This window comes from Phalacrocorax carbo, chromosome 21 (assembly GCF_963921805.1).
Source record: "Phalacrocorax carbo chromosome 21, bPhaCar2.1, whole genome shotgun sequence".
NCBI lineage: Eukaryota > Metazoa > Chordata > Aves > Suliformes > Phalacrocoracidae > Phalacrocorax > Phalacrocorax carbo.
In genome coordinates, this window is record NC_087533.1 from 1,995,740 (window position 1) to 2,013,203 (window position 17,464).

The 17,464-nt window shown below is 49.4% G+C and overlaps 1 protein-coding gene and 1 long non-coding RNA gene across 7 annotated transcripts in view; both read right to left on the minus strand.

The window, feature by feature from the left end:
* Nucleotides 1-17,464, minus strand: part of ARHGAP32 (Rho GTPase activating protein 32) — a 261,791-nt gene that overhangs the window by 21,570 nt on the left and 222,757 nt on the right. For all 6 annotated transcript variants that reach the window (XM_064470921.1, XM_064470920.1, XM_064470919.1 and 3 more), the window contains one exon: nt 1,819-1,921. In XM_064470921.1, coding sequence (XP_064326991.1) covers nt 1,819-1,921 — 103 coding nt within the window. The remainder of the gene's footprint in view (nt 1-1,818; nt 1,922-17,464) is intronic.
* LOC135316685 (uncharacterized) lies at nt 15,854-17,464 on the minus strand. Its single transcript, XR_010375925.1, has 2 exons — nt 17,012-17,464; nt 15,854-16,891 (listed from the first exon to the last, which is right to left on the minus strand). It is a non-coding gene; the product is annotated as an uncharacterized LOC135316685 (long non-coding RNA).

Sequence of the window (17,464 nt, forward strand, 5' to 3'; positions counted from 1 at the left end):
ATCTCGGAGAGAAACTTATTTCCTGCACTTGGCTCCACAGAAGAAGAGAGCGCTCAGAAGGGAGACCAGGGAAGGACACCGGCCCGCCCCATACAGATACCCTCAGCCTCAGCTGAAATTCTCTGGCCGCATCCCGCCCTGCTCCAGCACTCCCGGTACTCCGGCGTATTTTCCCTAGGAATAAATCTCAGGCTGCATCAGAGACAAAACCCTGCAGAAGCAAAATATGGAGTGAAGGGAGGCCCTACATTCAGCCTTTTTCTTCCCTGCCCTGGCTGTTTCGAGAACTACACCTTATTTCTTCTGACCCCAGAGGAAGATTTTGTTTGTCGAAGAACACAGCTTCACATTCCCTCAGAAAAAGCCAGAGCCAGGGTACAGGGATGCACAGACCCACTCAACACTCGCTCTCTTGCCTACGACCAAATAAAGGCAGCCACCGCACTACCGAAGCGCCAACCTCTGTCCTGAAGTAAATCTCCCACGTGGAATAAAACCTCCAACTTTCTCTCCAACCAAAAAGCCCTTTAAATCCCGGAGATCCAATTCTTCCACGTGAAACTTAAGAACAGTGACTCATTTACAAGGATACTGCAGCCCTAGCTTTGAAATAAGCCTAACGATCTGTTTATATAGCTGGAAACTACAGCAGTGCCATGTGTCCTACGCTAATCGAACACTTATGAAAACCTGCAGTGATTTAGATGAACAACAGGGACAGCGCCTACAAGTTATGCCATGTACTCCCTTCCTTTTGGCTTTGGAACAGCTCAGAAAATTGAAAAATAGGCTGTCCCTTCATTCTCTGTACTATACCAGGGAATTATGCCATTAAAGTTTCAGAAAACCATTTTTAAAGCACCACTGGCAAACAGTGAAGGAGAAAACGGTCTTGGCAACACAAAGGGAAAAAATGGACAAGGGCAGCGATTAGAAAGATGGTCCAGCACAAGTCAAAATGGGGAATTAAAGGGATGTAACTAAAGCAAAGGGAAACATTTGATTCAGCCAAGACTGCGGTGGGCAACAGCTGCAGTCAGAGCCTTTGGAGCCTGAATATCAAAGCCTCGGGAGCAGATTTTTAAAATGGAACTTGCTGTGATGAGAAATAGGATTAAGCTGAACCAGAATAAGCCGCTCCACAGAGGGCTGGTACAGTAACCGTACCGGCTCAAACCTGTCCACTGAACCTGGGAATAGCTGGTACAAAAAGGATATCCTTCACATGGAAAATACCCCCCTGCTGCCTCTGCGAGGCCGCAGGCCTACGATCAACACTGGCGTTAGTCCCACCCCACTAGGTTCTCCCAGGCCCTTCACAACAGAGAAACGCACTCCAGATGACGGGAGGAAAACCAGCCTCACAAAAGGATAAAGACCATTTACTGTGACGAGAACGGCTCCTAACCAGGAGGACGCACACCTGGCCTTTCCCTGCACCGCATGGCAATGCCACCCACCAAGAATTATGCAAATATTCTTTGCACATTACCAATTCATTGTTAATATGCCAGGAGTCCAAAGCAGCAAGGAGAAAGATCAGCTGCTCAAAAGGGAGCAAAAGGGAACAGAAATGAAACATGACAGCAGTGACACCACAGTCCCAGAGCCTTCCGATACTCTCTCCTGAAGGAAAGCTTGCTGCAAAATGAATGCTACCGAACAACCCCGTGTTGCTCCAAAACGGTGGCAAACCCGGCACGCCACCCGCCTGCCCCGCAGCCGCCGCGGGGCCGGCTTCGGGAAGCGGAGCCTTTGCACCTAGCGCCTGCCTCGCTCGGCCCCAGCACGCAGGCTTGTCAGACACGGCGCCCTTACCGTAGCTTCTGGATGTTGGACGCAATCCCAGACAGACGATATATTCCATCCACAATGCCATGTTTCTCAATGAATTCCGTGCAGCTCTTGAGGACCTGGGGGACTGAAGAACAAGTGCTGTTGGTTAGCCGAGCATGTTATTAAAGTCCTAGTTCAGGTTGTGGTCTTGTCAGATGCCATAAACTGAGCCCAGCTGGGCTACTGCTTTAGTTCTTCCTTAGAGGAGAAAACCTGTAAGAAATTTAACTTTAGGAGTTGGTGTGGAAACTGCTCAGAGGTGTTCTTTGCTTTAAAGAAACGCCAGGATATGAATCAGGTTGAAAAAAGTCAATTCTGGTCAAGAAGAGACGGTGCAGGTCCCTTCGCAACTCCCACAAGAACTGTGGTGTTACATTCCATTCCAGAGGAGCTATAAAACCGAGTAAACACACTTTCTTTGGCCAAAGACTTCCTTTGTTTTCAAATCTATACAGGATTAACCTATGCCGCTTGGCTTAAGCAAATATAAACTTTAAGGAGATGCGACTTGCTGCACCGGGGCCAGGAGGGTTTTTACAACTGATGATTTCTTCCCCGCTGCCTACCGGAGTGTGACTGGATTTAGATAGCTACACAGCACACCATACTCACGGAAACTGCAGGCAGACCGGGGTATGACAGAATGGAAAAAATAAGCCCGGAGGATATAATTAGGTGTCAACTTAATACTCAAGCAGCTTCACCAACCAATTCCTTCCAGTTGACTTCTCAGCCTCATGCAGCATCCACTGCCGGAGCTATCTGTCCATCCTTGTAAGCTTAATGAGGAGCAAGTTACTCTATTTACAAGGGGGAGATGAAACTGCCCTGAACACAGAAAGAAAATTTGGACTGAGCTCTGGTGAGCATCGGCAAATCTTCACGGAAAAAGCTCAGACCCTAGTGGATTCCTCTGCAGGCCACCTTTTTCCTACAGCTCCTACAATGATCTAGATTTATTCTTACATTAGATGCCAGGTCTGATCAATTTGCCACGTGACGCAGCTTCTGAACAGGTCACATGGCAAATCCCCTTATACCACGCAGCAAATGCCATCTGCCAGTCAGCCCTAAGTGCTACTGAACTTAGATGCTCTGTGCTTTCTCCTCCCCAGCTGCCTCCACCGCTTTTTTTTCCAGCTTGCAGCACTGACACAGCTAGAGAAAAGATGTATTTTACATGGTTCCCTGGAAATCAGCAGGTGCATCCTGGGCTAAGGGCACATCTGCCCCGCTCTCGAGCACAGGAGACAAAACCTGTACATCCCTGGGGCTGGTCAATCACGCAGGCTCGGCTATAGCAGATTAGGACCCCGGACCTGCGATACTCAAAGATACCAAGAGAGAGTCAGAACGGAGTCAGTCGGACTCTAGTATTGTGCTGCTGGGCATTTACGGCTTCTCTTGCTGTTTTCCAAAGCCAGGTGCAGACTTTGGGGCGAGCAGAGCCCTCGCACATCAAGCAACGGCATAGGAAGAGCCTCGGAAACCAGGTGCTGCATTTTCTGGGGGGGAGGAGAGCAGCAGAGGTGATCACCTCCCGCTCTCCCCTGCAGGTGCAATGAAATCTCAACTCCCACTACAGCGGCCAAAGACATTTGCGGAAGGAAACCTCAGCATCTGCTGTGAGGCTAAAGGTGCCTCTCGCAGCCTTGCGAGCCCAGAGCAGCACCACAACTGTTGGCGTTAGCAATCGACCAGACCCACGCTCAGGCATCTGGGCCAGGATAAGCAACAGCTTCTCACTGCTGAGTGAATACACATTTGGAGAGCGGCTGGTAAAACGTGCATCAGCCATCCACCACACCGTAAGCTACACGCCCGAGAACAGAGCGGGGGGAACAGACGGCCCTAATGCTGTTTCAAAAAACACTTTTGGAGGACAACACTTACCCCTTTATGCAAAAAGATTCAATGCCTCTTGAAGAAGAAAGTCTTTAAGGCTTTAAGTGGCCAGCAAGGGAGTTATATCATACTCAAGCAGTTGCTAAAAAGGGCTAAAACATGCTTTGCGTTGCACTACAGCGCTAGGAGGCAAGCGCGACCCAGGTATAAACTGGTGCGGAAAAGCAGAGACGAGGACAGCACCATCCGTGGCAGCGAAGGCAAAGGACGAGGCTTTAGATGCTGACGCAGTGGTTTCTTTTCTTCTGTGAGAAAAGAGAGCACCCTAGATCGCAAGCCACACTAGGCTCACGCTCGTTCTGGTTTCACTCAGAACCAAGCAAGGCCACGTGAGATGCCCACACGCGAGTCTCCCCCCACCACCCATTACAGAAGGTCACGCATCTTATCAGCGAGCCGGGCTCGGCACTGCGCCAGCGGCGTTTCCTTCTGCCGACTGCAAGAGCCGGGCTCGGGTAACGGAGCTTACCCAGTGTTGCGGCAAGATCTGCTACCGCTTAGCTACAAAACCCCAGAGGCTTTAATGGTCCATACTGGAATCTCAGTAGGGGTCCCCTTGAAACTAGTAGCTCCCGTTGAAACAAATAAAGCAGCAAATAAAGAAATAGCACGTTCCCTGACTAAGTCCTACCAGGGAGGCCGGTACCGTCGGAGAAGGGCGATCGATGCACACACCGCGTGGCCGAGCCTACACAGGCAGCTCTCCTGTTTATCTACATACCTCGAACACGGCTACGGCACCCGCCTGCGCTTCCTAACCGCAGGCCGGTGCCACCGGGAGCGAGCCCCGCGCGCTCGCCGGGCCGTATCCTTCTGGGGTTTATCCACCTGTGTAAACACGCGGCATGGGAAGAAGGGTATTTACGTACCAGTTCAGCTGAGCAGGAACCCGTTGTGACAATGTGAAGCAGGTCAAGGGAGAAGGGGGGGAAGGTGAGGGATGCAGCCCCAGCGATACACTTCCCAGAGCACTTATTTGTCACGGAAGATCTCGGGCACGGTTAGAAGAGTTAACATACACTGAAATAATTCTAGCAGGCTTGATCTGTGCATTTCCTAATCTGGTTACCAGGACGATCTGTTCTCTAAGCTAAATATATCATGCCAGCACTGGAGATATTTTGGGGGAATTGTGAACGGTTGGAGAAGTGACTGAAATTCAAGCAGGGCTATGATTATACGTGAAGGCCCTTTGCTGCAACGGTGACTTGATTTTTCTGGCTTTTCAACAAAGGCGGCACCTCTGACAATGACACGCGCATTTAACCTCCTTCTCCCCTTTAAATCCCAAGCCCTTTAGCTAAATAGACATTTATATATATGCATATACACATGTATGGAGGGAACAGTGTCTGTTACCACCAGGACGAAGTGGCAGGACGACAGCACAAGCCAAGACTTAATTCTGCGAGTGCTTCTGCCTATTGCAGAAACCCCTGCCCTGCTGCAGTGGTGAACTCCTCGGTATTCAGGTCCCGATTTTGGCTTCTAGATCCCAAACCGGTTGCCAGATTTGAATCGGAAAGGCATCTCAGCCGCATCACAGCGGGAAACCGACGGGAGATTTCTTCTCATCGGATGTAGCAGCACCTACACTAAAATTCTATTAATGTTGGTTAATTACTGTGGCTTCCTGCAATTACAGCAACCAGGCTTGATGACGCAGGTGGTTTGTATCAGCAGCCGTAAAGGTGCACCCAGCTCAGCACCCGGCTTCCGACAGCTGCCACGAGCAGCCCGCTTCGGGAAAGCGGCACGGAGGGACCAAGCACAGGGTAACACTCCCAGCATATTCCTCCAGCCCCAACACTCCTCTGTGCGCTTATGAAACAGAGCACAGAGCCCCTTCCCGTCCCAGGAGCCCAGGCAAGCGGCAAAAGCGAACCAAGACTATTCCTTCCCTGAGCAGCCCGGTCTCCCGCCACTGACTCCAGATAATCTCTCTGCAATGAAGTCACCGGCTCAGCTGCAGCCTGCTAAAACCCACGGGCAGGTGCTACGTTTGAACACCCACCTCTTCGTGAGAACCCGAGCCCTGCACACATCTCCCGGTCCAAATCCATCCCTTCCCTCGTTCCCCCTCCTCCCTTCGCTGCCTCCGGCAGCGGGCAGTTCCAGGAGACAAAGCGCACAAGGCTGGAAGCGTGGCTGGATCGACAGGGGAGACCCTGGCATATTTCATCACCGTAGCAGCTAAAGAAATTTGTTCAACTTGCTCCCGAGCATCTCTCAGCTGGTTTGAAAGGTTTATTGCATCTCCTAGGGCTCGTTAGCTGGTTAGTTCTTTGCCATTAAGAGGAAGCAGAAGTTTTATGTTTTCATTCTGAAGAACATTTTGATTCATCTTGAAATCAGGCACATTTCCTTTCCTATCATCTTGGTTTTATTTTTTCCTATTTAATCTTTTGTAATGTTCCCTCCCTGGGTTTTGGGAGGCTTCCTTTATTTTTTTTTATTATCTTAGTACGTTACTGGAATCAGAACTATTTGTTTAGCCTGGGGAACGAGGCCCCCCATCAAGCTCCCCCCTAGCAGCGTCGTTTTCACAATATCACAGCAATAAGGTGAGCCGCCGCACAAGCCAGGCCTTTCGGCTGGTTAATGGACCGTAGCACGCTGAAATGCAGCTGCTCGGCTGAACTCCACACATCGCAAACAAACGCGGGAAGCCAACCTGCAGGCCAGCAGGAACGAGGAAAACGTAATAAACTGTCCCGAGTGCCACGCCGGGCCGCTCAAACAACGGTAATAACCACGGCTATCAAGTGGTGTGCTGATACTTAGGAAGCCTATGAAAAAAACAGAACTGAGCGAAGGTTAAGGGCTGCGTTTCCAGCCACGAGAATATAAGCTTAAACAATCAGCCACAAGATAAAGCTTAGGTGAAGGCAGCTCTCTCTCAATTGTCCAGGCTGCCTTTACAAACAGCGAGGAAGGATGGGTACAGGCAGAGGATGGAGCGCCCCAAGGGCACCCAGTACAACCCAAAAGGTGGGGAGTATGGTACGGATGTGCTCCTTTGTGGAGATTTTGTGACTAAACTTCTAGGCATTGGGAATTAGCCAGGTAAATCCTGTCTCCCTCGCTACGCTGAGATGTTGGGTAAGAACCCAGCAATGACTATCCTCACCTGAGGAAATAGAGTTGCTTTTACCCCAATCATTCCTCCTAATTTTAGCTCAATTTTGCAAAAAGTTAGCCACTTATTTCCTAAAAAAAAAAACCAAACAAACCAGTAAAAAACCTGTAATAACTCAGACTGTAACTTTTTCTAGGAACCTCATTTCCCACCACCCATTTCTGAACCCCCTCCCTCCACCTTACAGCAAAAGCTACACGGAAGGCGTAAAGCAGCGTGGGACAGAAAGGTTAAGGGCTGCCTTTTCAGTGCCCCGTTCCGGCAGGAGCACCCCCGGCAGGACGGCTCCCCGCCACCCAGCGAGTCGCCTGCCCTTGTCATTTTATAAGCACAGATACCCCGCCATCCCCTGAACCATCAGAAATAAATCCCACTTCAAAAGATTCTCTTCCAAGGACTTTTGTCTCGCTCCTAAATCTGCGTCCTCACATTTGAATCACCAGGAATAGGACAGACGTACAAGACCAAACAAACAGCAAACTTCCTCCAAGATGCTCTCGTCCTAATTTCCAAGAAGTGACCCACATTAAAATTATTTATGGTGTTGATGAGTTGAGTAAAGTCCGAGCCAGCTATCACCAGCTGCACCATTTCCTGGTAACATGCAACGTTTTTATCTGTAAAGTGACTTTTGCACTTGGGAAAGTCCAATAATGGAAGAGGGGGCCATAAACCGTGAAACCCAGCGCAGCTACCACGCAGTGCCCGTTGGTGGAATCGGCCTCGGGCACTGGACTCTGCTTTATAAGGCCGGACTCTGTTTTTATGGCAGCTTATCCAGGAGTTGTGTAAAAACAAAGTGCAAAGTTCAAGCCTGAGGAACATAAATACTGCTGTGTTGCATCAAGCCAGGAAGGTAGACACCACAGGACTTGAAAAACACAGTTCTCAGCAACATTCTCCATGTTGTGGGTATGTCTGTAATAAGTTGAGAGGGGGGAAAAGCATCCACCTCATTAAGAGTGGAGGGATAAAAGCACAAATAATTCCTGCACAGACTGCAGCATTTTTTCTCATGTTTGTTCCTCCTACAGCTGTAGTGCTTCAAAATGCAAATTAATTTTCAACTCCCTGCTGTCCTCTGGGTCACTCAGGCATAAAGCATTTCTCTTCTCGCAGCTGCAGGCAGCGTAAAAAAGAAGGGGCGACAGAAATTGTCTCTTCTCTGAACTGCAAAAGCTTGTTCTCCCCTTCTGCAGCTACTTCCCCCAGACAAGCAATTCTCCACGGGGACTCCACGTACCTCTTTGTAATGCCCAATAATCTTGAGTTCCAGCAATTCTGAGGGCAGATGGTGAAGCAATAACAGTGGCCGTTACGTTTGGAAATTTGCCCAAAATAGCTCAAAACTATTGGCCTTTACAAGTATTAACTTGTGTTGAATGAGTCTGTGCAGCGGCGAGCGCATCTGCCGGACGCGGAATATTCTCTGCTCAGCTGCAACGTGGCGCAGCCGTCGCGCTTCTGTCCGGGCTGCTGCATCCCTCTTCCACGTTACACGGGCTGGTGCGCCCAGAGGCACACCCCGCCACCTCGGAAGGGACATTTCGGCACCTAAACCACACAGGCTTTTCACGATTTACCGAAGCGCCCCAGTGAACGAGGCACCGTTCCGTTCCCAAAACGGCCCGCACGTTTAGATTTGTGAAACTACGCAAACCCGACCAAGGAACAAGACACACAGAGGGGGTGCACACAGGTAAGTTCACTACACTACAGACGCTCACAAGGCTACTCTGGATCTAGCACACCAACCTCTGTTAACACTTGAGTAAATGCTATTTAAGGTTCATTTCGCGCTCAATCTCCCAAGTACTTCAAAAGTTTTAGAAACCTACCCTCGTGGCGGCCTGGGGGCAGATACGGTCTGTTGGTTTGATTTTACAAGCGTGGAGATGGAAGTGGAGATACCAGGCAAGTTCCCCGAGGCCACGAAAGGTGTGTGAGAGATGGGGTGTGAGCTCAGAGCGCCCAGCTCCCCGGCCAGAACTGACTACAGCTTCGGTCTTTGATTGCCCCAGTCAATGGAGATGGATTTTGATTAAAAAATTACTAGAAATTGTGATACACTGAAACTGGTTTTGGCATATCTGAGGCCAACGGGTTTCAATATCACACCAACCTCCTGAAAAAAAAGGGATAGCCAAGTGAAATAGCAGCCAGCAGGACAGAGACGGACGGAAGAGCAAGGCTAACATTACCTGCGAGCCCAAAGCGGCTGCCAAATGACAACAGCCCCGCTGAATTACTGCCCCAGAATGCAGCTGCACAGCCTTTTTTCCCCCCCAGTTTACGCTGTCTGTGCGCAGAGCTGCGGCAACCGTGGACGCGGACGCAAGTGAAAGTGCTGAGACAGGCCAGTGTTTCTTTACTGCGTAACATAAAACAATGAGGAAATGATAAAGGATCAGAAGAAACAAGAGGTGGTCAGTTTTCCAACATGCAAAGCAAATCGTACCGTAGAGTATGTGTCAAATCCTCCCCTTTATTAATGATTTCTCAAGCACAGAAGCAAATCACTTGGGGAGGACAAAAGGTTTAGCGTATCTCTACGGCATGCAGCTTATAAACAACTTTTCGAGTTTCAAGTAGTGGAAAAAATTCACTGATGGAAAACCATCTCCTCCCTACCGATAGGCAGCTGTCTCCTGGACTCATTCACGGGCATCGACAGACCGGCCACAGCTTCTTGTTAACTAAATAAAATATTCTGCTGTAGAATTTGCCCTTTCACCGTGACTAGCCACGCACTATACAACCGGTTTGGGTTTTCTCAATAGGACCACGGTGCACGGAAAAATACTATTAAGGGAGGCGTAACAGGAAGATTTCCAGTTTCCCCAGTACCAGCATTAGGTAGGCTTGTTGGGAAACACCACATACACCCCAGTTCGTGAGCCCGGTATATATGCATCCTCCACCTGCCATGGGTTTTATTTATGGCTTTCCCCAGATATCACAGAGGGCATTACAAAAATTATTGGAGAAGTAAGGATGCATTATTTTTCCCGCTGTGCCCATGGAAAAGTTTGGATCCACTTTTGGTTTATTTTTTAAACACTTTCATTATGGCAGACAGGGTGAATCACCCTCCGGATACACCCATCCGCCTGGATGACTGCTAGACGCCTAAGAGTAAAGCAGATGAAGCCTACTTTAAAGGACTTGCCCAAAGTCACACAAGAAACGCCTTAGCAAAAGAGAGAAATGCAAACAAATCCTTCAAAACTCAGATTTATGTCCTAACCATGAACCCCTTTAGGCCTATAAATGCTTAAAAATAGAGGCAGAAGCAAAAGCAGGACGCCAGATCTGAACCTACTCAGAGGTTTGAAACTTTTTAGTTCGCGTGCAAATTTGTCCGCTTGGATACTCCGAAAATACCTGTTTAAAAGTACAAAAATGCCCCAAGGGTTCACTCGCAGAATGAACGCGTCTAATACGAACCTCCAGCCTCATCCACAGCCAACATTCTCAGCCGTCAGTAACGACTGCGGCCGATTTCATCGCCCTGATCGAAGCGTTACGGTTAACGCAGACGACCCTCCTCTGTCGTGCGGAATTTCAGTAAACCTTTGTATCAGAACAAGCAGTTACTGCGTAGAGAAACCTGCCGATGCGGCCGCAGCATTCAAGCCGTAACACTCCAAAGCGTACCTGGGGAGCGACACGCCGGGGCTCCGTACCCCCACGCAACCGCCTGCTATTTGAGCTCTAGTGGGCGCGGGTAAAAGCTTGAGGATCTACGTCTGATGGAAGCTCTGCAAACGCCAGAAAGTCCTTCCGAAGGGAAAATCTTGGAGCAAAGCAATTCCCCATCAAGGGCATCTGGAGCAGGGATTTCAGCTGGGCCTTCGGAATGTGAACTGGAAGTTCTCGCATTTCAGGGGCTGCCTTGTGTTTGCAGTTAAAAACAGGAGTTAAAGAGAGGAAGGGAAAAAGCAACAATTCTATAAATATTTACAGATTTCTGCTTTTTGGCAAAGTTGCCTTTACTTATTGTTTGTCATGTCCAATTTCACTCTCTAGCAGCAAGAGAGTGGAAACTGCTTAAATTTACCCTCGAAGAGTTAAAACACCAAGAAAAACTAAAATTAATAAATATGTAAGACTTAGCTGTCCTGAATGCCAATTCAAGGCTTCCTTCACAGATGGCAAAGACCCAAAGCCAGCCAGGCAGACTTTTATTATAACGAAAATTATTAGCTAGTAAAAGGGACTCCTCACATTAATAGTAGGAACCGAAGAGATGACATATAGATTACCGAACTTAGGCTTGAGCTAAAGGGAACCAGATTTTTACAGAACCCTGCCAAGATGCTGCCCGAGATCTCATTCCCTGTGTTCCTCTGTTCTGGTAACAGCCTTCTCCCTACGCTCAAATCTGCAATAAATTAGCATCAAAGGCAACTACATCACCCGGCTGCAGGCAGGGGGTCGCTCGAAGGGAAGGATAACCCTGGAGGACCCAGAACAAGCCGTGAAGTCACCAGCAATCCCACGGTGCTGTTCAGGAGCTTACCTGCCGAGCAGAAGAGGATAAAGCCATCCCTTGCTATTGTTGCTAGCGCCCGGTATATAACAGGATCAAGATCCCGTATCTGCTACGATTTGATCTTGCACGCAGTTCTGAGAAGTCTCAGCTTTCATTTAATTTTTATTTTAATCTTACCCAACTTGTCCAAAATAATTGCTAATAAATCTGGGGAACTGGGAAGAATGGGAAGGACAGAGAGCAAGATCCAGGTGTGTTAATAAACTGTCCTTTGTAGGCTTTTACTTTTTCAGCAAGAAAAGCAACACTTCTTCCTGTTAAATACAGATCACTCGTATTTTCTAATAATTTGAAAAGGAGGTATAGATCCTTCAAAATGGGAAACTTGTTGATTAAAAATGAGTGCCATTTCTAAATCCACCTTTTCCAACTATGGAAGCAGATGACGTGTCAATGCAACGAACACATAAAAAGGTACAAAACATACCATTTGCTTTTAGTCTACAAACCCCTCTGCTAACAGAGCTGACTGTTATGGATGACCTCATGAAAAGAACACCTGATACCACCATTTTAGGGTACACCAGGGTTAGCCTGTGCTCCGCTCTAATCAGCAAGAGAGAAATGATCATCTTTATCAAGTGCCAGGCAACGGCAACTTTTTCAGCATGGAAAAGAGCCACCAGTATTTTATAGCCCATCCTCTGTAGTCCAGGCAATTCCAGCACATTACTCCCAGCAGCATTTCAGTAGAAAGTCCACTGGCAGGTAACCCCTCACCTGCTGCAGCTCTGCGGTGGGCAGACCCCGGCTGGACGCCCGGTGCCCTCCAAAGCCGCTCCGTCGCGCCCCTCCTCGGCTGGGCAGGGGAGAGACTCAATGAAAGGCTCATGGGTTGAGATGAGGACAGGGAGAGATCACTCGGCAATTACAGTCACAGGCAAAACAGACTCGATGGGGAAATTACCTTAATTTATTATCAATCAAATCAGAGTAGGGTAATGAGAAATTAAAACTGAATCTTAAAACACCTTTGCCCCACCCCTCCTTTCTTCCCAGGCTTAACTTTACTCCTGGTTTTCTCTACGTCTGCCTGCCCAGCGGCACCAGGGCAAGAGGAAAGGGGTTTGGGGTCAGCCCATCATACCTTGTCTGTGCCGCTGCTTCCTTCAAGGGGAGGACTCCTCACACTATTCTCCTGCTCCAGCGCGGGTCCCTCCCACAGGGTGCAGCCCGTCACGGACACACGGCCCCAGCGCGGGTCCCTCCCACGGGGTGCAGCCCGTCAGGGACACACGGCCCCAGCGCGGGTCCCTCCCACGGGGAGCAGCCCGTCAGGGACACACGGCCCCAGTGTGGGTCCCTCCCACGGGGTGCAGCCCGTCAGGGACACACGGCCCCAGCGCGGGTCCCTCCCACGGGGTGCAGCCCGTCACGGACACACGGCCCCAGCGCGGGTCCCTCCCACGGGGAGCAGCCCGTCAGGGACACACGGCCCCAGTGTGGGTCCCTCCCACGGGGAGCAGCCCGTCAGGGACACACGGCCCCAGCGCGGGTCCCTCCCACGGGGTGCAGCCCGTCAGGGACACACGGCCCCAGCGCGGGTCCCCTGCGGGGTCACAAGTCCTGCCAGCAAACCTGTGCCAGCGTGGACTCCTCTCCCCACTGGTCCTGCCAGGATCCTGCTCCAGCGTTGGCTTCCCACACTCGTCATAAATTCAGACGTTGTGGAGAGCTCCGTTTTGAAATGTTCTGAGGCACGAACGAGGACACGGTGCAGATGCTGCAATGCAGCATTTATTTAACCAGCTCCCACACCAAACAAACACATCCTCTGCAAGCAGAATTTTTTCTAATTGGGGTCAAGCTAAATTTAAGTTGTATTTGGTTTCCTTTGAGAGAAAAAAAATTACGGGGAAAGAATTCTACCTACAAAGGGAAGAAGGCCTCTTCACGAGTCAGGGATTATGCTGAATTTGCTGCATCTCACAGCTCCATAAAACAAACCAGCGTGGCAGGTGTCAACAGCACCAAACCAACTGGGAACACCTCTCAGGGCGATGAAGGAACAGCTACTCCCTACTAAGCTTGGTCTGCTTCCAAATGATGCTTCACTGGCAGGGGAAGTATTCAAACCCCAGAAGGAGCCAACAAATGATTAATGCACTAGAATTAAATGGAGACGGGCCTCTTAAGGCAGGCTCCACTGGGTGACTAGAGCTGACTGGAGAGGTATTGCACAAACCAACATACCTGGAGGGAGCATCACCACCACCTTTGCTAGATTTAGACCCAACAGAGTAGTCCAAAATCCCTCACATTGAAACTGGTTTTGCTCCTACAGGCACCAGCCCATAATTCGGTACTGATGCGCGACAGAGAGGAGGAACAAAAGGGACAGACCGCTGTTACACCTATGCATACCCCAGCCCAGTGACCAGCAGCACATCTGGCTCCCACCTCCCCTTTTTAAAAGCAGCTTAGAACACAGATGATTCTGAAAAATAACCCTGTGATCTGCCCAGGACTCAGATCCTCCCTAAGAAACCGGACACGATCCTTCCTTCCCCTCACTGCTACCTTGCCTGCAAGGGCCTTTGGGAAAGCACTGTTTCAGCCCCACCGTTGTTTGGGGAGCTCAAAGTGTCAGCATGCTACAAACTGGAACTAAAAAGAAATAACCCGCCTCTAGTCGCCAGCCCAATACTCGCTGCAATCCCCAACGTGAATCACCAGGCATACAGAAAGGTTTTAAGGTGCAGTACTCACCCCTGCAGCCGCTGCTGTGAACTTCTGTTAAAATCCTTACCTCCCTCCCTATGCCCGCTTGTAGTGTTACTTCTCAAGATCCACACACATCAATTAAAAAAATGACAAACCGCACCCTCACCAAAAATGAAACGGCAGCAGCACCCCCAGCCTGCCCACCCCACTCATCCCGTCTCACCCAGACACGCTCCCCGAGGGAGGCGCTCCCATAAACAGACGAATTACGCCCTGAAGGTTAGCAGACGCAAGTCCTGTCACGCCAGCCCGAGGAACCTTTCGGAAGAGAGAGCACTCTGCCTCAGCGCAAGACCCATCTCAAAACCTCAAGTAAGCCAAGGCAAGCTCAGAACTCGGCACACGCTGAACGTAAAGCATCCATACGGAGCTTTACAGGACGGTATCACCCGGGCTCTTGCTCCGTAACAGCAGCAAAACCATCTAGTTACTACAGACAGGCCACGTTTCTGCATCGCTCTCCTCCTATACCTCTCATGCCAACTTCTCTTTTTGAGAGAGGCGCAACTGAGGCAGAGTGAGAGCGGCGACCCGCGGAGCCCGCAGAAAGACAACACGCTGCAGCAGGTAAAGCATTCGTTGGTAGATTCCCTTCTGGGCGTACAGACACACGACGGCAAACACACCCTTCTCCTACCTAAGCGATCTGCGCCAGCTGCCTCAACACAGTATTTAGTGAAAAAGCGTTAGACCTCTCAGTTTTTGTCCTTCCTTATCCCCTTCATCCTCTTGGTCTGCTCCTCTCTCGCCCTTTCCTGTCTAAAAAACACGCAAAGTTTCAGATGTTCACGACTGCAAAATTCCAACTGCTCCTCTTGTTTCACAGCAAATTCTTGAGCGTTAGGTTTGTCAGCTCCCCAAAGCTGATAATTAGTACAATTTTTACCATAACTCCAGTTTGTTTCAGTATTGCATTTCTGAGGAGCACACGGATGCCTTGCCACTCATTTCAAACACTGTGACAGTGTCATTTCTCCTTCGGTCCTGCTAAATCGGTTGGGTATTGGACAGCAACCCATCAAAACGAACCTGTGAATGTATTGGGTGCTTTTTTTTTTCCTGAACTGAGATGTTTTGTGGTCGTAATCCCAAAGCATTGCCAGTAGGTACCATGCACTGACTTTAGCTACAATACTCCTCTAAAAATACTCGTTTATGTTCTGGTTATGAGGCGAAGGAGCAGGACCGTATCTTTACTCCATCTAATTCAACTTAGGGTCTCCTGTGATATCTCAGACCCCTTCCTGCAGACCAGCACTGCAGTTGGCTTTAAGACTGAGGAACATTAATGCTACGGAATGAGGGAATCTTCAAATGCTGTGCATGTGCGGAGCTTGATTCACAGGAACCCAGAAACGTCTCCACAAAACCAATCCCATGGATTACATCACTTGGAATACAGGTCAGAGAGCTGAATCACACAGGAAAAAAAACAGTCCTGCTGTGTGAAATGGAGACGTGCCCCTGGTAGCAACACTGAGCTTGGATCTGCTTCACTCCAGGGAGTTGGGAAAGGGTTATTGAATCAAGGGTGAAAGCAACTGGTAAGTCCTCAGATGAAGAGACCTCATTAGCCAGCTCAGTCACGGTCACTCAGTCGCACGTGATGGGAGGGGAGCGACCAGAACAAGAATTGAGCTCCTAGAGGCTGTCAAATAGGAGCCTCCAGCAGAGTTACAACAGTTTACTTCAGCTCAGGATGTGTCTTTTATTGCTAAATAAAACGCACACCCCTTAAAGCCAGGGGAAGAAGTCAGCGCAGAGGGCAGGGAAAAGCTTTAAGTATTGCTGACTTGTGCCTAACTAAAACGGACAGGAGGAGGGCTGGGGATAAAAGAGAATTCTCTCTTTCCCATCAATGAGCTCACTCTGCTGGCATGTCTCCTGCCCTCCAAGACTGCTCCCACAGCGTGAATATAAAACCAGCTCTATAGCTATCTGGCGGTGTAAATTACCTACTCCTGATGTAGTTCTTACATGGGTTACTGTCTGTTTCTGTCTCCAAACCATCCAGTTTCTGGCTCTCTGATGCTTTTCAAGCCCCAGCAATAAAGATCTCCACTGGTTCCAATTAAGAAGCCAACGAGCCTTGCCACAGTCCTGATTCCATAAGAGCAAGCTCATACTATTCACCAACTGGTAGTAAAACACTTCATGTCAGGCAAGGGAGCGCACACTGCTGCTACCAACTGAATCAGCTGGAAAAAGTGCACGGAACAGCTCCCCACCCTTTACCACCCTTTTCCAAAAGGCACTCATACCAACAAGGAGTCTGAAGTACCGCTGAAAACAAATTTAACAGAGAAGCTCCTTTCCTACCCCACAGGTCACTTCGCTTCTCCTTCAGCCCACCCGCAAAAGCCAGGAGGCATCAGATGAACAACTCCGGCAGAAGAGGGCTGCTGCAAAACCTACTGCGCTGGGCAAGGAGCAAAAATATCAAACAGATCAACAAGCTGACACAGCCAGACAGCGATGCTACACCCATCGCTAATTTCCTGACGGCTTTAACTGCTGGTCAAACCGCCTGCAGCCCACGGCTGCTCCATGCTGCTTCTCTAAATAACCCTCAGCATGGGCCATTCATGGGAACGACCTTGGCTGGTGAACTATGAAAGAATTCAGGTCCTCTGTTTGACACTCGGCAATGCAGTTACCTCCCTGCCTTCGCTGCCTGGATTGGAGATGTCACAGGGAGAGGGTAGGAGCGAGCATGTCAAATGAAAGTTCATCTGAGGAAGAGTGTTAACAGTTGGGTTATTTCTTCTTGGAATGGGCAGCTCTTCTCCGCTGCCTCCCCAGCCTGCTGATGGGAAGGCGAACGGGACCGAGAGGAGCTACAGAAAACTCACCGTGACAAGCCGAGAGAAGAGTCAGCTGCGATGAAACATAAATCCAGTTAATTCCTGTAAGTTTTGTGATACTAAGGGAAAAGGCAGATGAAGGATTTACACTGCAAATTATGCCAGATCGATACGAAGGTACCGAGTTAGAGAAATGGATGGATTTAATGTACCAGTTAATTATTCATTAACACTGACACATAAGTAACGTTTATTTCCCTGCAAAAAAAAGTTTTATCTGAAGACTTCAAGAGGTTGAGGACTCATCTTCAGCAGTTCCATCCCTCTCCAGTGCTCCCACGTCAGACCACAATGCTGGCTTCTTATTAGCATTAGCCTCAATTTACCTTTCAGCCCTTGATTTTTGTTACACACTCCTCCGCCAGTGCCAACTACCCTTTGCTAGATACCATCACCCTGAAATAAGATTCCCAACAGAGGAAGACCTCGAGAATGGGTTGT